The sequence below is a fragment of the Anabrus simplex genome, chromosome 1, assembly GCF_040414725.1.
Source record: "Anabrus simplex isolate iqAnaSimp1 chromosome 1, ASM4041472v1, whole genome shotgun sequence".
Taxonomy (NCBI): Eukaryota; Metazoa; Arthropoda; class Insecta; order Orthoptera; family Tettigoniidae; genus Anabrus; species Anabrus simplex.
This window is the reverse complement of record NC_090265.1, coordinates 1,018,259,215-1,018,283,616: the sequence shown is the minus strand read 5'-3', so window position 1 is coordinate 1,018,283,616 and position 24,402 is coordinate 1,018,259,215. Positions and strand designations below refer to the sequence as shown.

Below are 24,402 nucleotides of genomic sequence, written 5' to 3'. Positions count from 1 at the left end.
AAGAGACTAACAGGAAAGTTTTCTGGATCTGACAAGCCAGTGAAAGCCAAAGATGCGGGATTATTGTCCACACAAAAGGAACAGCTAGAAAGATGGAGCGAACACTTTCTGGAGGTCTTGAATGGTGAAACAGTCGAGGAGCAGGAGACAGAGGTGATGACAGAAGAAGAGCAGGAAGATGTTGCTATCAGTACAGAACCACCATCAAGAATTGAGATCCAAAGGGCCAGTAAACAACTAAAGAATGGCAAAGCAGCAGGTATGGAGAATATTGCACCGGAGGCCTTGAAAGTGGATGTGAGTACTTCAGTCAAGATTCTGTTCCCACTTTTGAAGAAGAATTGGGAAGAAGAGAAGATCCCCACAGATTGGAAGAAAGGACTGTTGATTAAGCTTCCGAAGAAAGGAGATTTGTTAGAATGTGGTAACTGAAGAGGGATTAACCTCCTTTCGATACCAAGTAAGGTACTCAAGGTACTCTCACGAGTAATTTTAGAAAAGATGAAAAACAAGTTAACTCAAGGCTGAGGAAAGTACAAGCAGGATTTAGAGAAGGTTATTCCTGTACAGACCAGATCAATTCACTGCACATAATTATAGAACAATTCACGGAGCTGCAATCGTCACTGTATCCACTATTTGTAGACTTTGAAAAGGCGTTTCGTAGTGTAATGACTAATGAGGAAGAAGATGTGGAAAACCATGAAAGAATTTGGGATTCCAAAGAAAATTATAAAGATAACCCAAGAAATGTATGAGAACTACACATGTCAAGTTTTACATCAGGGGATGTTGTCTGAGCCCATCCCAGTAAACACAGGAGTTAAGCAAGGATGTTTGCTGTCACCTATACTATTTCTGATGGTGCTGGATCTTATGATGAAGAAGGGAATGAATTGCCGAAGAGGAATTCAATGGGGACTGACAGGCAGGTTGGAAGACTTGGAGTTCGCGGATAACTTGTGTTTGCTGGCCAGCAGTTTTAAAGGATATTGAAGCAAAGCTGAATGATTTAAAAACTGAAGCATCAGAGGTGGAATTGAAGATAAATGGAAAGAAACCCAAGGAGATGCGCTATAATACGCTATAATAACTGAAACAAGGCACTATTAGTTTTAGGAAACCAAGAGATCGAGCAAGTCAAGCAATTTTGCAACTGGGGAAGTATAGTCACCCCTGAGGGAGGAACTGTAGAGGATATAGGAAATAGAATAAATAAGGCTGAAGGAGCATTTGCAATGCTGAGACCAATCTGGAAATCAAGGGAACTTAACAGCTATACCAAACTACGCATCTTCAATACAAATGTCAAGTCAGTACTGCTCTATGGGTGTGAAACATGGAAGACTAATAAACAACTGATTAGCAGACTTCAAACATTTGTGAACAGAAGTTTGAGGATATGGTGGCCACAAGTAATCTCCAATGAAGAGTCATGGAGAAGAACCCATCTAACACCCATTGATATTGAGATGTGTTGTAGGAAACGGAAGTGGATCGGGCATACATTATGGCGAGATAAAGACAACATAGCAAAACAAGCTCTGGAATGGAACCCATTAGGTAGCAGGAGAAGAGGCAGACCAAAGAACACATGGAGGAGGAGTGTAATAGCACAAGGGATGGAAAAAGGAGGGAAGACCTGGATCGAGACCAGGACGATTGCGCAGAACAAAGTCTGGTGGCGGAATTTCATTGATGCCCTATGCTCCACTTAGGAGATAAAGGAAATAAGTTAAGAAGTAAGTCAAGATCACTTCTGTCAATGGATTATCCACCGTAGTGCTGTAGTGTCGAACTTTGTACAGTTGGTATTGTTCACGGATGGGGCCTCATTTACCCATGATGGTGTTTTAAACAGCCGCGACAGCCATGTCTGGAGTGAGGTCAATCCTCACACCACCCACATCGATGACCACCAGCAACGATTCTCTGTCAGTGTATGGGTGGGCATTGTCCAAGATCACCTAACAGGACCTTATTTGCTCCTGCCCGTTTGACTGGTCCACGTTACCTGGTGTTCCTGCGAGATGTGCTGCCACAGTTTCTGGAGACTATATTCCTTGTTGTCCGCGAAGGGTGTGGTTTCAATATGATGGTGCACCAGCCCACTTTGATGTTCATGTCCGCGAGCACGTGAACAACATGTACCACCAGGCAAGTTGGCCGTGTGGTCAGGAGCGCGCAGCTGTGAGCTTGGATCCGGGAGATAGTGGGTTTGAACTCCACTGTCGGCAGCCCTGAAGATGGTTTACCGTGGTTTCCCATTTTCACACCAGGCAAATGCTGGGGCTGTACCTTAAACAAGGCCACGGTCGATTCCTTCCCACTCCTATCCCTTCCGTATCCACCGTCGCCATAAGACATATCTGTGTCGGTGCAACGTAAAACAAATGGCAAAAAAGAAACATGTACCCTCATCGTTGGGTTCGAAGGAGAGGTCCTGTTCCATGGCCAGCATGGTCGCCGGATGTCACACCTCTGGACTTTTTTCCCTGGGGCTACGTCGAGTCGTTGGTGTATAAAACCCCCGTAGAAAAGGATGAAGTCTGGCTTGCTGGGATCCAATTGGCTTGTCTCCTGGTACACAACAGACACCAGAGATCTTTGAGAGTGCGGCAGATCTTCATTCGCCATTGCCATGCATGCATTGAGACTGGCAGTCATCACTTTGAATAAATACTATGAGCTATGTTGTTGTTATGTGGTGTGCTCTGTGTATGTCCATAACAATAAATATACATTTCCGACCATTGGTTCCCTATCTCAATATAATTGGTTGTGGACCCACTATCAACTGTTTCAATTTGACCCAAAAGGTTTGAGACACCCTGTATAAACTGGATCCCTCAAAAGCGTTAACCAACATAACAGAAAATTTTGTATTATAATTTATTCCATTCTAAATCTTTTAAGTACATGTAAACTTTGCAAATCTACAATTTATGTACAAAAATTTTATTTCCAGGCAGAGATGGTTGGTAAATTGCTTAAAATATTTATGTATAAGTTATTGTATAGACAAAAACCAGAGCTTTGCTATTAAGAAGAAACAAGCTTGGTATCACAGTTCGAAAGCACTTCATACGTTCTTGCAGAAAGTATCGAAAAATTAAAGTAATACGATTTTTCAACAATTAAATACACTACATTCAAGTAAATATTTCTCTTAGGGCCCTTCTACAGTTCATTTTAGTCTAAGATTGTTTTAGAGCAAGTAATTAAATATTTTCTTCAGTCAGAGAAATCGCTACCCACCTGGGAGTGAACCGGAGTGTACTGAGCTCCCCAGTTAAGGGGCTATGAGAGATTTCCGCTTGCAACAACTACTGACATATTGAGCGGTTCTCTTTCAGAACTTTTGTTCCCTCTTTTGGCAGGAGCCAGTTAGGCTCTGGTCAGATTTACGGCTTTATGGACTCGAGGCTCTTTATATGTCACCATTTTCCCATACCAGTGTCAAGGGTTGCCTCACCACAAGCAAAAATACCTGCATGAAATGTTTGAAAGACTCGCTTATCGAGATTTCTAGAGTATACCTGAGCGAAAATCAATAAACATAATTATCCACACTGCCGTACAGTTTGCATCCACCAAGTCACTAAGTTCGCGGATATCAGAGCGCTAGCTATATGCATCAACAAGGCACAAGGATAATCGCTTAAAGTTGTAGGATTCAGTCTTCGGAAAGCATGCCTCTCTGATGGTAAATTGTATGTGGGTCGTTCAAGAGTTGGAAAGGCAAACACTGTATACATCTTAGCGCTTAATATAGTTTATCTGGAAGCTCTATAAGGAAAAATAGTTTTTTTTAAATTATAAGAGAGGCATGGGAAGATTTTAAAAAGTAATTATGCTCATTGGAAAATGGTAAATAAAAATATAAAGAAGCTTATTATGGGATGACTATAAAGCCATTGTTGGGAGTGTGAAAACAGATATGTACCTTTTAAAGCTGGTAAGGAACGGTGAAGACCCACTATATTTATAAACAAAGAAATAAAGAGATTAAGGAGGAGGTGGAAGTTGGGAAGAAGTAGTTAGGAATGGTTGTGGAAGTCATGAGAAATTGAAGCAAAGTGATAAGTCAGCCAAGGATAACATGATGGCAAGCATGATTGGCAGTCATATGAATTGTAGTGAGACATGGAAGGGTATGTATAACTATAGTCTGCGCACCTTATAGCGATATTTCTTTGTACAGGGGGGGCTGGAGTACGGAGGGAGCTCTCACGGTTCCGGTAATACTGCCAACTGAATGAAAATGAAATCTGAATTGAATCGATAATATGATCGATCGATATGAATTTTCTAAACCTTTATTATCTTAAGCCAACAACTATGTCATATACACTTTATATAACATTATATAACATTTCGCGATGCGAATCTTGTTCCCAGCATGAATTCTGTAGTTTTGCTTTGCTGTGTAAACAACAACAGTACTAGTATGTAAAGTGTACGCCAGATGTCACACAACGATTCATAGCTCGTGTTTCAAAGGTTGCCAATACGAATCTCGAAGATACCCGAGGTCGACCTACTCAGCACTAGGGTGTCCATGTATCGCCAAAAGGTGCGCATACGGTAGGTACTTTAAGGCAGGAACAGGTTCTAGGAAGGACATTCCACAAATGATTGTGAAGTTACTACCTATTTGATAGAAGGCCTTTTGCAGATGATGTAATTATGTATAGAGTAATACATATGTTATAGATACATTACAGGATTTATTAATGTCATTTTTCCTTTTCTCATTAGTCAGTTCTGAATATGAGAGGAAGGGACCAGCTTAACCCTATAAAAATTATTTTAGTTTCATTGCTTATCTAAATGAGTGAGTCCTAAAACAGGAATGTTTAGCCTCCTGAGGCCCAGAACATTTCTCTTTTGGTCAGTTATCATAAAAGTGTATACTTTTTTAACGGTGTCTGTGGGAGACAGTGAAGTGAGAAGCATATCACACCAAGGTAAATTAATTTCCCCCCCCCCCAAAAATGGAACACCAACAAAAGGTCAATTTTTATTTTTTATTTTTAAAATATTTATTTTACGGGATATTCCATTTTTAAGCAGTGTCCTTTTAAAAGGACACCAGGTCTCAGGATAATACAACTCTTCAGTGTGTCAGCTCCTGAAGGTCACTGCATAAAATAGGGCTGTGTGTAAGAACATGAGGAAAGTTAGATTGTATTGTGTAATAAATGTTAGGTGTTAGTGCTGAAAATAGAATGTACTGTTTCCTGAGTATACCTTCAGGTGACCATCATCAAGGTTAAAAATCAAACTTTGTTTACTGGTTGGATATTAAAAATTGTTGAATGTGGGGGGGGGGGGGGGTTTGTTAATCATTTGCATTATAAGCATCATGGGCACATGGTTCACCATCTGATGTTTGTATCCTTTTGCAACATAGCTGGAAATATGGATCTTACAATCAGTCTGTTGTCATTGATCTGCATTTAGGGCTGTCACCCAGGCTTGAGGAAGTGGAAAAGGTGGTAAATTACATTGTCATAAAACAGCAGGAATAGATGAAATTAGACCTGAAATGGTGAAGTGTAGTGGGAAGGCAGGGATGAAATGGCTTCATAGAATAATAAGATTAGCATGGAGTGCTGGTTAGGTACCTTCAGATTGGACAAAAGCAGTGATTGCATCTATCTATAAGCAAGGGAACAGTAAGGATTGCAACAACTATCGAGGTATCTCATTGATTAGTATACCAGGCAAAGTATTCACTGGCATTTTGGAAGGGAGGGTGTGATCAGTGGTTGAGAGGAAGTTGGATGAAAATCAGTGTGGTTTCAGACCACAGAGGGGCTCTCACGATCACATTTTCAGCATGTGCCAGGTAATTGAAAAGTGTTACGAGAGGAATAGACAGTTATGTTTCGTAGATCTAGAGAAAGCATATGAGAGGGTACCAACCGAAAAGATGTTTGCCATACTTATGGGATTAATTGTAGATTACAAAAATCAGTCAGAGGCATTTATGTTGACAATTGGGCTGCAGTGAGTTCTTGGTTCAGGGTACTTACAGGGGTTAGACAAGGCTGTAATCTTTCACCTTTGTTGTTCGTAGTTTACATGGGTCATCTGCCGAAAGGTATCAAGTGGCAGGGAGGGATTCAGTTAGATGGAAATGTGGTAAGCAGTGTGGCCTATGCTGACGACTTGATATTAATGGCAGATTATGCCGAAAGCCTGCAGTCTAATATCTTGGAACTTGAAAATAGTTGCAATGAGCATGGTATGAAAATTAGCCTTTTGAAGACTAAATTGATGTCAGTAAGTAAAAAATCCAAGAGAATTGAATGTCAGATTTGTGATAGAAAGCTGGAACAGGTAAAGAATTTAAAGTATTTAGGATATGTGTTCTCCCAGGATGGTAATATAGTAAGTGAGATTGAATCAAGGTGTAGTAAAGCTAATGCAGTGAGCTCGCAGTTGCGATCAACAGTATTCTGTAAGAAGGAAGTCAGCTTCCGAACGAAACTATCTTTACATCGGTCTGTTTTCAGACCAACTTTGCTTTACGGGAGCAAAAGCTGGGTGGACTCAGGATATCTTATTCATAAGTTACAAGTAACAGACATGAAAGTAGCGAGAATGATTGCTGGTACAAACAGGTGGGAACAGTGGCAGGAGGATACTCGGAATCAGGAGATAAAGGCTAAGTTAGGAATGAACTTGATGGATAAAGCTGTAGGTATAAACCGGCTTCGGTGGTGGAGTTATATGAGGCGAATGGAGGAGGATAGGTTGCCTAGGAGAATAATTGACTGTTATGGAAGGTAAGAGAAGCAGAGGGAGACCAAGACGACGATGGTTAGACTCGGTTTCTAACGATTTAAAGAAGAGGTATAGAACTAAATGAGGCCACAGTACTGGTTGCAGATAGAGAATTGTGGCGATGTTTAGTAAATTCACAGAGGCTTGCAGACTGAATGCTGAAAGGCATAACGGTCTATAATGATGATATATGTTATAACTTAAAAAGCCTATAACTCTTAATTTGTTTTTGTTCTCTACTGCTGTGTCAGTGGATGCAGAGCGGGTTTCGGCCCACAAGTGGCCACGTCTGTTTCGTGGTCCGACAACTCTACACTCCGACCGGTCAACCGAGCGGAGGAGGAGTGGTCACAGTTCTACCGTGGCTCTACACCTCTGTATTCGGAAGACGGAGAGAGGCTGGTCCCTATCGTTGGCTGTCCTGGGAATGGTTTTCTGTGATTGTCCATTCTCTTGCACTAAGATAAATGCCGGGACAGTTTATAGTATAGGCCATGGCCGCCAACCCTCTCACTTTCTCCGCACATCTCCTCCTCTGATACAATCTCCTGGCCTGAGGAACGGCATCACCATCTAGGAGGCCCGCCTTAGTAGTAGTAGTAGTAGTAGTAGTAGTAGTAGTAGTAGTAGTAGTAGTAGTCTGCTGCTGCTGCTATTACTACTACTTATAATTTAGTTTTTAAAATGCCCAGTGTTTTAAAAGCTACTCATAGAGGTGCTAACTATTATGGACTGCCTGTAATTATTCTGCAAAAGCCAACTTATCACAGAAAAAAATCTGGAAAGAAGTATTGTGTCAATGGTGTTTGATTCTCTGCACACTAAAGATAATTTCATGTTAAGAAAACAGTACTGCTCTTACGGACCTACAAGGAGTGAACACACTCTCTCTTAGACACCCATAATTCGTTGTGATTAAGTAGTATTATAATGTACATTATATTGTATTATGAAAGAGAGAAAATGGATAACCCTTTTTATTTTGCCCTTGAGTTATTGAAAGAACTACTAAACATACCATACTCTATTTCATAAATACATTTGCAGGGAGGAATTACAATGGTGGGAACAGCCATCACTTTGTTGCCTTCCTTCATTTTTAATCTGAGTTGCTCTGGCACATGTAACACATAATCTGTTATGCTGTGAATCATCACCAGTTTATCGATGTTGAAGAGAAGTCAACTATTTCTTTGTGTGTGTTCTAATTCTCATGCTGTACAGCAGTTGTTACGGAAGATATTGATGCTGTGGTGTGCAGCAATACGTCTCGCAGCATGACTTGTACTGATACAGAAATTCACTATGATTATCTTTGTTTGGTTTTGTTATTTAGCTGTTGTTTCTTAAGCACATTTTATTTTTACCATTTTTTTTTTTTACAAGTGTACTTAATTTTACCATTTTTATTTTTATTTTTATGGGTGGTGCTATGGCACAGTAGTAGTACCCGGCATTGTCAAGACAAATGTATTAAATGCAATTAACTGCATCCTCTCCCCCTCTCCATTCTGTACAAATTATCTTTTTTCCACTCAGTTTGCCTTGAATTTCAATACTGACGTTTTGTATGTGCAGTAGTTTACCATTGTTCCTGTAAAAACCTAAATAAGCCCTCTAAAACCCCTGTATCCTTGATTTTGTAAAAAATAATTTTCAGCTTAGTTTCTTCCCCCTTTCATCATGAAATGATATACTGAGTTTTACCAGTATATGTGTCGCTGTTTTCCCGTGATGCTGTTGAGCAGAGCTCTTAGACATGGCTGTGCTTCATTGCGCTTCGCATAGACGGCGATCTTTTGAGGTCCGCATTGAACTGGGAACGTTGTCCTTAATAACATCTAAAGGACTTACGGCTCATTTCTACCTCACTAGGATTGCTCCATTAAAGGAACACTGTAGTTTTTACTGATTCATTTCTTCTACGATTCTACGTCAAGTTTTAACAAGCGTGATAAATTGAGCACAAAGTTACCTCAAGACTAGTTCTTTTTAAGTTGTTGTTCTTTTAAATCCATGTTATTTCATAAGTGAGCAAACTGGTTTGCATATGATTTTATCAGTTTATGGCTTAAGACTCGCAAGTCTTGGACCCGTAGAAAATATAATATAATTTTAACACAGTTTCAGTATGTTAATATGGTTTTAAATTGTGATCAATTTGAAGTAGATAAACTTATATGATTGTCGATTTTTCCACAAACTTATATCAGCTGATGATGACGCAGAATGGAGTCAAAACTAGTTCTGATTGAAATATATGTTGTAATTACATCTAAGGAACAATTTTTATGTATTGAATAAGGTGGATCCAAATTATAATAAATGTTGTAATCTTGGTTCAATACGGACAAACAATGAAGTCCGTACAACCCTGACCTACAACCCTGACTAAGGTTGATCAAAGCAATCCTTGGACACAAATGTTAGGTCAGGGTTGTAGTCTCTTCTCCGGCGAGCAGAATTGAAAGTGCCTTTGTCTTTTGCATCAAAAACTAGGTGCAGTTCGGATATTTCAGTCCACTGAGTTAATGCCTAACCATCTTCATCAACTGTGTCATATCACCAGTTAGTGTGATGGCTGTTAAAATCTCCAGTGTAAATGCAGGGATGGCTGAAGGTTGGCAAAATGCAAGGCGGCCATCTGATGCTAGGAGGCTTATACACGTTAACAACTGTTACGTTATTAACCTGTATTACTATAGAGAAAATGAGATCCTTTACACTTGACTCAATGACCCGAACTCCTGTAAGACTGGATTTGGCATAGGTGGCAATTCCATACTGCTGATGGTGGATAACATTGACTAGGGAATATCCCAGTATTCGTCCTCTTCTGTAGTGTAGTGTGCGTCTCCTGAATATTGACGATATCAATGTCGAGGTTATTCAGCTGTTTTCTAAGATATTCACACTTGGCATGACTTAAGCCTTCAATATTTAGTTGGAAAATACGGACTGAAGGTCCAGTGTCTATTGTTGAGTGGTTCTGAAAAGAACCGTTATTTCCAGAAGTTTGATACATTATGTTGTTCAGTTCAATCACCTTATGTCGCTGTTGCTCGCTTAGCACCACCCGGGGGATACGTGCAGGGAAATCAATAGGTACAATCCTGCGGACGTGAGCAACGGTCATTAACAGATTGGCACTTTGTGATACGATGTAGCTTGATTGACTTATGATACATTTATTTCAAGTTCTTTAAGCCATTGTAAGTGTTCATGCAAAATACATTTCAAGACGACTCCAGAGTATGATTAATATACTCGAGTGTCATTCTTGTGTACCATGTCCCACTAAATTTAATGCATGGAAAATGGGAATATCCTGGGGAAAATGCAGGGAAAACAGATTTAGGTTACTAGTGGGTACCCTGGTTAAAAATCTGCAAGTGGCAAATAAATTTTTTTTCTTACTTATTGTTAAATTTGCCAAATATCTTTCATGGCTAAGGAAACTGACCAGCAGTTGTTGGTGACTAAGAAAGGGTAAGAAAACTATTTATAATGTGAGTCCTGTGTATTTAAGATACGTGCAGATGCACAATACAGAACTGTGATAATCAGGAGAAAGTCTTCCTAATGTGTCTCAAGCACCAACCTTCGCACCCACTCTTCAGCCAGTCATTCACTCCTGCGTACCTCAAGACTAAGTACAAATGAAAATGGGATATATTACTTGTAAAACCATTCTTACACACTAGAATTCACTTTGATCAGATATTGTAAAATTGTTTTTTACTTATAGCATTTTTCCATAAATTTAAGGGCATTTTATTGATTACTTTTATTGATTCTGTACTTTGATACGTAAAAATGTTCTCAGCTTATTTAATGACTTCTTTACTGCTTTACATCATCTTGTCTTGTTTCTTACAGTTCTTTGTTTTGTTTTTCAACCAGTAATGAATCATTTTATTCACCATTATATTCAACATGTAAGGCTCCCTAAAAGATTCTACACTTGAACAAAACTTGATGGAGAACACTTTCTTAGTGATAAAGATTCTAGACTTGGTGTTTACGAAGCCACAGTTGCTACATACTTCCAACTTCACAAAGCATACAAAAGTGACTCAGTGGATCCATATGAACTGACCATATAATATCTGAAAACATTTTGGAAGTTCCCAGGTTTCTGGTTCTAAAAAGGAGTAGTGAAATGTGATAATTTGTTTGCATGATCATGAGAAAACATTGAGTTTGTTTTGGGAAAGTACCTCTATCAGTAGTTTATAGGCATAGGAAATGACTGGACTGAGTGGCTCAGATGTTAGAGATTTGGCTTTCTGAGCCTACGTTGGTCGGTTTGATCCAGGCTCAGTCTGGTGGTATTTGCAAGTGCTCAAATACGTGAGCCTCATGTCATTGAAATTTAGATCAAAATCACTTTATTTGCAAATGAGGTGTCTGCAATTAACACTACCGTAACAATTTTTCTATTGAACACACAGCTCGTCCTTAATAAATTTATATTACAGTAGAAGTCTGTTATAGCGAGAATTCATAACGGCGAAAAATTTACTCGCTATAACGGATTGTCGTTATATCCGATTTTTGTAATAAAAGTCGAAAAACCCTTCATGCACTTTAAAATCGGTATGAAACGGCAATCAGTTTGTTCAAAACTTGCGTTTCCGTAGATGATATCCACACTACGGCTTACTTGTTTGTTATTTTTCGTAATCCGATACTACGTTAAAGTGTATGTTTAATTTCATTCTGAAAAAAAATATAGTACCGTATATCTCCGAATCCAAGATGAACCCCACTTTTTCCTTCAAAAATTTAAATCAGGCTCAGAAAGAAGTTTGTAAAATCATATGAATGCCTTGTCTTACAGTAGGCCTACGCATTTTTTGACTATCTTTAGACGCCGAAGATTGACTTTCGTCTCGCCGTATTTCTTTATTTTTGGCGGCTGCACAATTATTTATTTCCGCGGGTTTAAGGACCAATAATTTAACATTGGCATCATAATACAGAAGAGAACTCGTTGAAAATTTTCCGGCAATACCTATTCCATGCGTCTCTACAATACAACGATCCATCAGGAAATTATTCTTGCTGTCTATAAAACTGTTACTTTTACGCAGCGTCAGATATAACCGGCTGCCGCTACACGCACGTCTCGCTTGTCGGGTTCGGCCAAATTCAGCGGCTAGCGATGTATTGGCCTAATCGCGAACATTGAAGGTCAACGAACGAGGTTATTGCGCCACGGCGTGGTCATTCCGCCCTTGCGTTTTTCGTGCACATACCTCACAATTTCATCTTTGACTTCTTTAAAGCGTCCTTGTTGCGGACCACTGAATGTATTTTTTGTACCGCTACAGTACGCATTTTTTTAGCTCTTTGTCTTCACGCTAACGCCAAATATTGGCTTTAGTTCGGCCTATGCCGTATTTACTTGCGGCTACACAATTATTCTACATTATCGTGTGTTTAATAAACATTAACTTATAATTGGCATCATAATATCAACTAGAACCCGTTGAAAATTTGCCGGCAATACCTTTTCCACGTATCTTTACAATACGACTATCCATCACGAAAATATTCCTGCTGTCTATAAACCTTAATTTTACTAAGCGTCAAGTACAGTAGACGCGTTATGACTCTGCCACTGAGTAGCCATGGCTTTTCTAAGAATTCGAAGGGTCGCACGCTTTGATGCCATTCTGCAGATTTGAGAAAAACACAGGCTCTGTACAACCGGTTGTCGCGGCTAGCGATGTGTAGTATAGAGGTGGTTGTTTATTGTCAACGAGTTCTGTGCGCGTGTGAAAAGAAGCAGCGTGGTTATCGCGGTAATTGCCAGTGGTATCCATTAACTTACTGTTAGGCCGCGAATGCAACAACCCTTGAGTTTTCGCATGAGATTCTGAGAAAAAAAAGTCTTGGATTCGGAGAAATACGGTATCATTCCAGAGACTTCTGTGGCAAACACCTCAGCTTTCTTCTTCAAACAGCGTCACCTAACCTAACCGTATATGTAGTCTATCATGAAAACATATTTGAAACGCATGTAGAGAATAGTGATGGGACATTCGATTCATTTTACTGAATCGATTCATTTGATTCCGTTCACGTTACTGAATCGATAGAGTGATCCGATTCACGGCTCATTGATCACCGCTCCTACTGCATCTGTATAGTATGTGCTGGTAAGACAGCAGCAACAGCATTCAGTGCTCGCAAGCTGCCACCTGGTCTTCATACTATGAACTCCTTTCTTAGAAAAAAATGGTAGTTACTCTAATACATCGAAGGTTTCCGGCGACGCAGGGTGGGAAAGGTTAGGATTAGGAAGGTAGTAGCCATGGCCTGAATTAAGGTACAGTCCCAACATTTCCTGGTGTGAAAATGGGGAAACTACGGAAAACCATCTTAACGGCTGCCGACGGTGGGATTCGAACCCACCACCCCCCGAATGCAAGCGCATAGCCACGCGATATTAACCGCTCGACAACTCGCTCAGTCATTTTTGAAAATATGTATTTTTCTATCAGCTGAGGATTTTTTTAAATCGTCATATTTTGTGTAGGCTACCCGAGATGTACAGTAGCCCGCTGGTTTTCTGATTCAACATACTGTTGGTTAAGTTATTGCGTCTGTCCACATATGATTGAAGTCTTGTGCAACGATGTGATATATGAACTGAGAGAATACTGAGCCGTTCTTCCCAATATAAAACAGGTACTTTTGAGTGGTCATGAGCATGACTCATAGTCACAGGGCAGGCTAGAGTCGAGTTTAATTGTCAAAAGTCAACTAAGTTATAATACTAAGATTCATTAAACTAATATATAGTATAACCTAATAGCCTACCTACTTACTAGCTACTTCAGAATTATGTTGTGACTACCCTTTTAACAGTGCAAATAAATCCATCTATTATTTAAACCTCCCTGTAAGAAGAGGACAGTGAATGCAAATGGGTATTGTTTTCAAATGAGCTGAGCTCGAGAGTCCATTATAGCATACGATTCTTTCAGTATAGCATGGCTCACTGTATGTCTCGCTGCAGTGAGCCGATAAGGAGCCGTGCGTATCTTGTGTCTCACTGAGCCGGCTCGTTCACGATTCTTTCCGTGTGCCATGGCTCACTGTATGTCTCGCTGCAGCGGAAGCTCGGCTGTCCGCGTGTCCAGTGAGCCGATAAGGAGCCGTGTGTATCATGTGTCTCACTGAGCCGCGCTCGTTCACGATTCGATGTGCCATGATTCACTGTCTCGCTGCAGCGGAAGCTCGGCTCCCCGTCAACGTCCAGTGAGTGCGCCACTCAGCACTGTCCGCTGGGAGTAAGCTGAATCGTGTGCCGTGAGCTCGCCGTTCCTGTGAATCGATTTACTCGGACAATTGAATGAATCGATACACTGCTTCGAATCATGCATTCAGTAACCAACACTAGTAGAGAAATAACCTCCTCGCGAAAAATGTACATGTAAATAGCCATAACTAGACGCGAGAAGATATGAAATATCCTCTGAAATCAATGATGTACTCTGCCATATCTTGAGGTGTATCACATTATTACTTAATTTCCGTACATAACATTAAAATTAAGATATCGTTTACTTCAGTCTTTATTTTTAATGAGTTAACAACTGCTATCGGCCACGTTATTTACGCATTTATTACGAAAACGTGTTTTCCTCTTTCATTTCGAATTTTCTTCATAAAACAGCAGTCAATGGGTATTACTAATAAACTCCAACATCGCCTTTGAATGTCAACGAGAGAGCTCGCAAATGCACAAAGTGAGAAAACTATACCGTGCCGATGATGATCGATAGCATTTTGTTGCAAACGTTTCAGTTTTCTTATTCAAATAGCGTCACGCATCCTAACTTAACCGTACTATACGAATGATGAAAACACACTTCAAGCGCCAGTAGGGAAATTATACCTTTCTCGCTATACATTTTCATAATAGCTTTTCCGTAATTTAACCAGACGCGACAAAATATAAACTAACCTCTGAAATCAATTAAGCACTCTGCCATATCTCAAGGTGTATCCCATTCTTACTTAATTGCAGTATTTAGCCTCAAAATTAAGCGGCAGTTTAGTCAGCCTTATATTTAACGAGTTAACAACAGTTATCGGACACGTTATTTACGCATTTATTACGAAAGTATGTTCTCTTTCATTTCGAATTTTCTTTACGGAACAACTGTCGACGGATATTACTAATCGACTCCGACATCGCCTTCGAATGTCGACGAGAGAAATCGCTAGTGCACATAGCGAGGAAACGATGCCGAATGTAATCGATCGCATGCAATATCATCGCTGGTTTTGCATAAATATCGGAAACGGAAAAATCGCGCGCGCTTAATCGCTCGTAATAACGGATGCGCCAGTGATAGGGTTCTCGCTGTAACCGAAGGACGATACACAGTTTAAGATAGGAATTTTGAAGGGACAGAAAAATGTCGCTATAACGGAGTTCTCGTTATATGCCGTACTCGCTATAGCGGGCATATAGCCTACTCTATTTACAAAATTCTACTCCTAATATCTTACGTACTTACGCACATAATCAACACATATACAGTATGTGAAATTACTTAAAATTATGCTATACAACTGCTATAAGAATTAAATTTAAATTTCATTTTTTAAACCTATTTTGGTACCTAACATGCATAATGACCTGCTGTGGCTTAACCAGAGCCCCTTTTGCCACTGCTTTTCAGGGTTTCAACCAAGACATGTAAGAACTCTGCATTTCATTTACCAAGACATATAAAAACTCACAAGATGAAATTGCAGCACCTTTGCATCTCCATAAACCTTTTAACTGGTAACATTATTATTGCATAGAAAACGGATGCATATTGTTCTGCTTTTGTTAGCCTTCTTATATGAGCACCAGTTTTTAATTTCAAAGGCGTTATTCATTTTGGTTGAGATATTTCTCCTTCCATCTATGGTTTGTTATGATCTATGACATCATCTCATTAAGGAAAGCAGTGTGATAGTAAGATAATAATGGACTTGCCTTCATATCCAGTCAGACACAAATTTGGTTGCTGGTAGGAAGAAATGAGTGAAAGTAATTGAAAATAAAGTTGTTAATCTTGAATTAATAGCAGGGGCGAAGCGTCAGGGGAGACAGGGTAGACAGCGTGTACCCTTAACATTTTGTGAAAGAATTATTGTCTAGTTAATGCAATTAGTTTTTAGAACATTAATTATTTCCACATTCGTGACGTTATTGTATTCCCGCTTTACTTATTTTCTTCTCACTTAGGCAATGCTAAGGCTCGCATCAGTTTACACGAAGCACGTAGGCGAAAGTAGACGCTGTCCATTCTGTGTATTTTCCCTTTGATTTTCAAAGCTTTCAGATAGAGCAACACTAACGCTATCTGTAGGCACTGACTGTGGAACTATGACTTTCCTATAGCGAGATGTCTCCGCCCAGTAGACAGAGTTACCAGCGTCTCTTCTTGCTCTCATTGGCTAGTATTTGGATCTCTCTTGTAAAGGTGCTCGTATTGGATACCATCTCAGACATGCTTTTAATGTAATTAATTTGAATTTACTTTATTATAAGACACGTCTAAAAATAAATTAATAATATTCAAATACAAAGTATAATAAACTTACACCTAATAAATGAATGACAGCATCAAAACCCTTCAAGTACGTGCATTTTCTTGCCCGCCAATGTTAGTTGCGGTATCATAACCCCAACAACTATTGACTTCCAGTCTTAATAAGGTATTCTAGAGTACACATACGGAAAAAAACTGCTTAACTTGATGCTGTATATTCCGTTAAAGTCAGTTTCTATTGAACGCGCTATGAGTGCCTTCCAACGAATTAAAACGTATATAAGGAATTGGACGACCAACCAGAGACTGTCTAACTTGGGAACTCTAGCTATAGAGAAGGAATTTCTGTGGAATCTTAGCAAGATGCCCGACTTCAAGACGAAAGTAATAGATATATTTGCCGAAATGAAGGACAGGCGGATTAAACTCATTTACAAGAATATTGTTTAAGGTGACTTGTACGAACAACTATTTATTTCTTATTTCTCTTATTAAATCTACATAACAATGGAATATTTTGCTATTTTTTATTTTAAAAGTATATTGTTATTTGACAACTCCCGCGGCATATTTCGTCTATATTTAAAAATAAATCAAGTGCACGTAGGGTTATAGGTTTGTCTTATTTTCAGTCCTTAATATACTACTGAATACAGATGTATGCGTCGAAAACAAAATTCTTTATAATAATAATATGCTTGAAACAGTTTAAATATAATAAATCTCTGTCTACCCCCTTACTTAGTTCACGCTTCGCCACTGATTAATAGTAGTATTAATATTTAAGACTTGTCATTCTGACAAGAAAGTTACTTGTAATGTTTATGAGTCAACGTAGTAGAAAGTCTTATTGTTATGCTTTGATCCTGTCTAAAAAAATTTATTTTATGGCATGTGATTGCAAAATTTAGTCATGTAAAACTGTAAGATTGCTTCTGCACCTAATGGCAAGAGCTACTTTGGTATTTCATTTCTCTCATTGTCTTGAACAGTATGTGTATTGTGGTGATATTTATGTAATATATATTTTTTATTCACAGAGATATGAACCTGCAGCCAAATCTCAGTTAAAGAAGATACAGAAAATATGGGTGAGGGAAAGTTATAAATCTGCTGATAAACTTAAGAAAGAAGAAGAAGATGCAGAGAAAAGAGCCAAGAATTTAGAAGATGCCAGACAGATAAAAATTACTGAAGATCCTTCTTTACCTTCAGCAATAAAAATAAAAATTCATCAAGGAAGTGAATATAGAGATAAAAGGGTCAAGATATATGGATGGGTTCACAGATTACGTCGGCAAGGTAATGTTTGTTAATTTTAAAAGCAACATGAAAGGAAGTATAATTGACAAAAGTTTACATTATTCAAATCACAAAGCATCAAAGTTGTGTTACTTCCTTAATATTTCTAGTTTGATTATGAAATATCAGATGAGAGGAACGGGAGTCGCTGTTTTTATCATAAAAGAAAAATGCAGAGAACATTGTATATTCAATGCTCCTGGGTATATTGCCTATTCAATACACTCAATTTTGCCCTATAACTAATGGCTCAAAGGGAAGGTATCACTTAGAGCAAGCCATTCTGAATGTCTTATGCTTGCCACACTTCAAAGTTATGATTTCGTTTTTATTTTTTGCTAGTAGTTTATTGTTGCACTAACACATCGAAGGTTTTCGATGATGCAGGGATGGGAAAGAGCTAGGAATAGGAAGGTAGGTGCCGTGGCCTTAATAAAGGTACAGCCCTAGCATTTGCCTGGTGTGAAAATGGAAAAACCACAGCAAAACATCTTCAGAGCTGCTGACGGTGTGATTCAAATCCATCATATCCTAAATGCAAGTTCACAGCCATGCGACTGTAACCGCATGGCCAACTTGCTTTGTTTCATTTTAATTCTTGGAATATATGTCCTGATAATTATGACAGTTCATGGTGTGTACAACAATGGTTTTTGTACATTTTTGAGCGGCACTCCTAGCTAGATCAAGGAGCTACTTACCCCTATCTTATAACTGTTGTTTTCATATGAAAGGGTGGCAAATTTCTTTTCTAGTCAACAGAATGTGAGCTACCCATCCAAGCGATTACTGTCTATACCAAGAGTCCAAAGAAGGAAACCAGTTTACCCTCAGAATACCTAAAAACGAGCCGCTCTTGCCATCTAGTTAGCCTTTCATAGTAATAATATTTGAATGGTAAAACTCTTAGAATGGATGTCTGAGGCAATGTGCAGCCAACTGTCATTTATTAGAAACTACAAGGGCTGTAAATAAAGTAGTGGCAACATAGTTCAGACACTCGCAGATCGGGCATGTGCAAATAGGATATGGGATCGGTCAGGTGGTGCTATTGTCGATGTGTAGTGTGCATTTGATGGGCATCTGGTTGGGAGTATTGTTGCTGTGTGGCGTTGAAGTGAAGAGTGTCAATTTCACAATGCTATAGCATATTTTCAAAAGGTGGTCAGCATTCATGGATTAAAATTGAGGTTGCTCATGGCAAAAATGCATCAAAATGTTATTGAGGATTACGTGAAGCATGTGGCAAGAATGCCGTATAGGACAGTTGCGTGATGGGACAAGGCGTTTCGTGTGGGTTGGAAGGAGGTTACGGATTTGTACCGTACAGGTTGGCCGTCCATTCTTCAAGATCAGATTGACATTGTGAGTGGTCTCATTTCCGTAGACTATCAATGGACTGTCTGGGAATTATCCATAGAGGTTGGTCTTGGTCATCAAACAGTGTGGCACGTACTGACGAAATGTCTTAACATGAGGAAAATTGTGTCCCATTGGGTTCCACATCAACACACAGACATGCAGAAATGGCACCTGTATGCACTGGCTGGCATCCACTTGGACAGATACCACCATTAATGGGATGTGGGCACGAGCCTACGAGCCCGAATTAAAGTATCGGTTGAATGAATGGCGTCGCCCAGGTTCACCACGTCCGTAGAAATTTTGACAGAAACCCAGACGGATGAAGCTTATGCTGATTGTGGCTTACAACTACGAGGGTGTTATTCTTAGCATGCTGTGTCTGAGGGACAAACCGTCAACAGCGACTACTATTACCGATTTCTGGAGCAACATTTGCATCCGGCTATGCGGTGCAAACGCTCACGTTTATTGCGAGACAATCGCCCTATCGTGTTATATGACTATGCACGTTGTCATGTCGCAAACAGTGTCAAGATCTTATTGCAACGATAGCGTTGAGAGGTCTTAAAACACCCTCCATGCTCACCAGACATGAGTCCTCTGTGACTGCAACCTGTTTCCGAAGTTGAAGGAATCGCTCCCAGGTCGCCGATTTCCTGATGTGGCATCTGTACTCCGCGCACTAGGGTGCTCCATCGCTGTCATCAACAGAGAACGCCTAGCAAACAGTCCCCAACTGCTTCCCAACATTTTGGCAAGAGGTAATAGACTTTGCGGTTGACTACATTGAAGGAATGTACCTGTTAGTTCATTAAATATTGTGTTCTATCAGTATTGCCACTACTTTATTTACAGACCTCGTAACCTTTTACATGGATTAATGACAGCAGTTTATTACAAAATACCGTATTTACTCATGTATTAGACCCCTTCGCGTATTAGACCCCCCCGGCTTTTCGAGATGAAGAAAATGAAAATAATAAATCTCGCATATAAGACCCCCCAACGTAATTCGTCAGAGAAGAACAACGAAGCGGGTACAATTGCAGCTCTGATGACATTGCACAAATTTGTGAATAGTTTCGTCCGTACGACTATGCAATGAAAACGCATCAAATCCATGTGGTACATCTGTGTTTCGTAGTTAAGAAATATCTGCCTCCATAGCGTAGGTCTACTGCAGCTCTGATGACGTCACACAAATAGGTGAATAGGCCTAGCTTCGTGTCCAACCCGCACATTGCAAGCACGCATCAGTCATATGTAGTTAATAATGTCCGGCAGCGTAATGGTTAGCACAATTAGTTGCTGTTCTCGGGAGTCTGACTTTGATTCCTGGTACCGTACTGCCAGAGATTTGCAAATGGCAGGAAGGTTGATATGCGGTAAAAGCGGTGCATGTAACTCCCCTCCACTGGGGATGTGTCTAAAAAGAGCTCTATCACCTCGGGATGAGGTATAGGAAAACGAAAGGAATATGTGGAAACACTAATCAAATTTTAGCCTAATTAATGTTTCCTAAGCAATTTATGGTGAATCCCAATGGAGATATGGCAAATGAGTTTAGAGAAATATTCGCGGTTGTTGCTATTTATACAGCACGCGAGATCATTAACAAAGCGGTCGTTTAATATCTCGTAACTTGGGTCAATATCGGTATATATTTGGAGAGAAGTAAGTTTAAAACGTGATAAAAGCTATCATATTAAAATGATTGTTTTACTCGCCAACGTACCTAACAAATAATAATAATAATAATAATAATAATAATAATAATAATAATTTTATGTTCCCACGTACTTTAAACGATTTTCGGAGACGCCAAACAAAACATAATAGGGTATGCGTAAATAAAAAAAGAGACAGCGAACATACAAAATTAAACATTATGATAATAAAACCCATTACCGCCACACCTGTAGATATCCATAAATGCGGTATATTTTCCTGTTATTTATTTATATTCTTTCTGTCGAGGAACTTTTGGCACTATCAGGGCGATAATATACCTAACCTAAACAATGTGGTCTGTCTTATCTCATGGACAGATGTTTACGTAAATCCTGATGTGATAAATGTAGAGAACAATCAAAAAATGTACTTTTAAAGAAAGGTCTGTGTTTCAACAGCCGCAGTTCTCAAAAAAATGTTTCCAGTCACTGTGTATTACATTCAGAAGTACAATTCGTAACATACGCTAATTATCAGCTGATGTTTTGGTATGCCCTCTACAGCACGGCTTCAGAGTGGCTTCTGCTACATATACACCAACTGGGAATATCAGAGACCATCTCCAGAAACCATTGGGGAATAGATTCACACTGTTTAGACTCTATAGTCGGGAACAAAATCATTTTTATAAGGTTCAGAAAGACGGGACCTCGTATGCTCTCGATTGCAGTGCATGGCTCAAAGAGAATGAAGCATGGCTGACGCGCCTGACGAGATGGCAGTGAAGATGATGTCACTTGGAATGCTGACACGCCGGTAGCAGGGCAGGGAATTTGGCGGCGCAAGGCGATAATTCAAATGAAAGCAGTGATCAGGTTTACTGTGTGCAGGCCTACTGCTGAACTGACAGAGACAAATGACTGGCCATTAAGTTCTTTTGTATCAGTATTTAATTAAATGAAATGGCGTATGGCTTTTAGTGCCGGGAGTGTCCGAAGACATGGTCGGCTCGCCAGGTGCAGGTCTTTTGATTTGACTCCCGTAGGCGACCTGCACATCGTGATGAGGATGAAATGATGATGAATACGACACATATACCCAGCGTCCGTGCCGGCGAAATTAAACAATGATGGTTAAAATTCCCGACCCTGCCGGGAATCGAACCCGGGACCCCTGTGACCAAAGGCCAGCACGCTAACCATTTAGCCATGGAGCTGGACTCAATATTTAATTATATGATAACACGATATCCTTATCCCTTTTTTCTACGGGGTCGGGTATGAAGTGAGATGAATCTTCTTAGCGAGTTTTTATGGTCATATGCCCTTCCTGACATCAACCTCACCAGAGCAATTAATGAGATGTAACAAATGACATGATATGAGTACCGTATGTACCGTAGGCTTAAAAGTTGTGTTCACCATTTATTGTCTTTTTATGTTTAGAAATACTGCCTTGCGATGAAAATAGGAAGTATAACGTAAATACTTTCTATGTTTGTTAAATAATAGTATAGAATGTTTACACGTACAATTTATAGCTCTTTATAGCTTAGAAGTCCTGTGTTCGCTGCACAAAATTTTGAGGTTATCGCATATTGGATCACCCTTTACTATTTTTGGCTGTAAAAGTGAGGGAAAAAAGGGGGGTCTAATGCGCGAGTAAATACAGTATTCATTTTAGAGCCGTACTAATGACAGCTTTTCTTCAAAACGTATCCGTAGTAGAATCATTTATTCAACTCGGACATCTCACTAGCATTGTATAAACATTAAAATGTCGTCCTGAATGTTGTATTTTTTTGAAAATCTGGTGAAGTGGTCAACTGGATTAACCCATGCATTTAAATGACACATCCCCTCTCCTAACTATGTTACAATTCTATTCAGGTATGATTCTTAAATGAGTAGCACTTACAACTGACACCCACCCTCCAGGTTTACATCAGCTAGTTAAAGTAGCATACTCCTGGTGATTATAGGGGGAAATGGAAAAATAAAATGTTTTCTTCTTCAGGTATTTTCTAAATTTATTTTATCCTGAATTCATTTAGACAGACTGAAGAACTTCACAGTGGTAGATTGGCTGAGTGGTATGGGCCACATAGCTATCAGATTTTGTACAGAAGATCATGGGTTCAAACCTCATTATCAGCTTCCCTGATAGTGGTTTCCTGTTTTCTCAGCAGGCAAATGCTGAGGCTGTACCTTGATTAATGCCACCGCTCCTTCCTTCCCAGTCTTCGTACTTCGTTGCCAAAAATCTCTGGCTAACACTTCTGTGACACCATGCTTCAATTAGAGTGGCCTGCACATTTGATTGTCATAGTGATGATATACTATGCATTCTATCCAAGAGCTCACAACTTAATAACAGCATGTGCAAGTAGATCACTTTCAGCTTTCTCTGCACACAGAGCTGGCTGTCCTTCATGAGTAGTTGTGATTTTGTCAGAATGTGTTGAGCCAATGTACAGTTGTAACAAATTATCAGTACACCACCATGCAAAGATTATTTATTTTAAGCATTCTTTGTTATAGATTATCTCCATCCTCCATATTCAGTTAATTTATCACTTACTACTGTATGAGTTGGCCGTGCGGTTAGGGGCGTGCAGCTGTAAGCTTGCATCCGGGAGATAATGGGTTCGAACCCCACTGCCGGCAGCCCTGAAGATGGTTTTCCATGGTTTCTCATTTTTACACCAGGCAAATGCTGGGGCTGTACCTTAATTAAGGCCATGGCTGCTTTCTTCCCACTCCTAGCCCTTACCTATCCCATTGTCGCCATAAGACCTACAGTATCTGTGTCGGTGCGATGTAAAGCAACTAAAAAAAATTATCACATCTTGTATTCATTGTTGAGATGTCGGGTACCTCTTGAAAGAGAAATTGTGGAAAAAGAGGGTACATAATTTTCTTCGGCATCAGATCCAATAATTATATTCCATTTGTGTAAAAGGTGGTAAGACAGGTTCTGTCTTCGGGAAGTGGTGTGGTTGAAGACACTATGGAAGCAGAGTTGCTAGTGTCTAAAACTTTTTTTGAAAGTGCTTAAATGAAAATGGACGTAACGTTTTAGCTCCTACATGCCGGTGAGGCAAGGGCCACTATTAATTAGTTTGTCAATGGTGCTCTTTTTATTGAATTATTTTGGTCAACAAATGTCAGGAGGCTGTGGTGGGGGCTATATGTTGGACTAAACGCAGGGATATGGAAGGAAACATAAGTAGGTTAATGGGGCAAAAGAGAAATTGTGGGAAGGTGCATAATTTTCTTCAGCATCAGAGCCAATAATCATATTCCATTTGTGACTAATTCTCTGCATTGTGCTCGTATTGAAATTGTTAGTTTTCTTATTGTTTTCTGTGTCCAGTATCATCTAAATATTTACATAATGAGTATGAAACAGTCAGTCAGAATTATTATAAATGAAGTCTCAGAAGTTAGTAATATCAGTAACATAGGCAAGGAAAGTAATATTGATGAGAGGAGTGCAAAACTGGCATAAGTAACAGTGTTGATACATATGTTGTGAAACCTAGTGTTTTATATGGAACTATTCAGAAACCTTTCTCTTGAATCGACTGAAAGATTGATCTTCATGGTAACAAAAGGAGTTTAGAGTAGTATGAAGTGACGAATTGGGATCCAGGACCACAGAAATCCCGATGTACAATATTGGTGACAATTTCTGTTTG

At 39.5% G+C, this 24,402-nt stretch overlaps 1 protein-coding gene across 1 annotated transcript in view; it reads left to right on the top strand.

Moving 5' to 3' along the window:
* Positions 1-24,402, top strand: part of AsnRS (asparagine--tRNA ligase) — a 214,577-nt gene that overhangs the window by 29,260 nt on the left and 160,915 nt on the right. Inside the window, exon 3 of the mRNA XM_067136961.2 lies at positions 17,405-17,666. Coding sequence (XP_066993062.1) covers positions 17,405-17,666 — 262 coding nt within the window. The remainder of the gene's footprint in view (positions 1-17,404; positions 17,667-24,402) is intronic.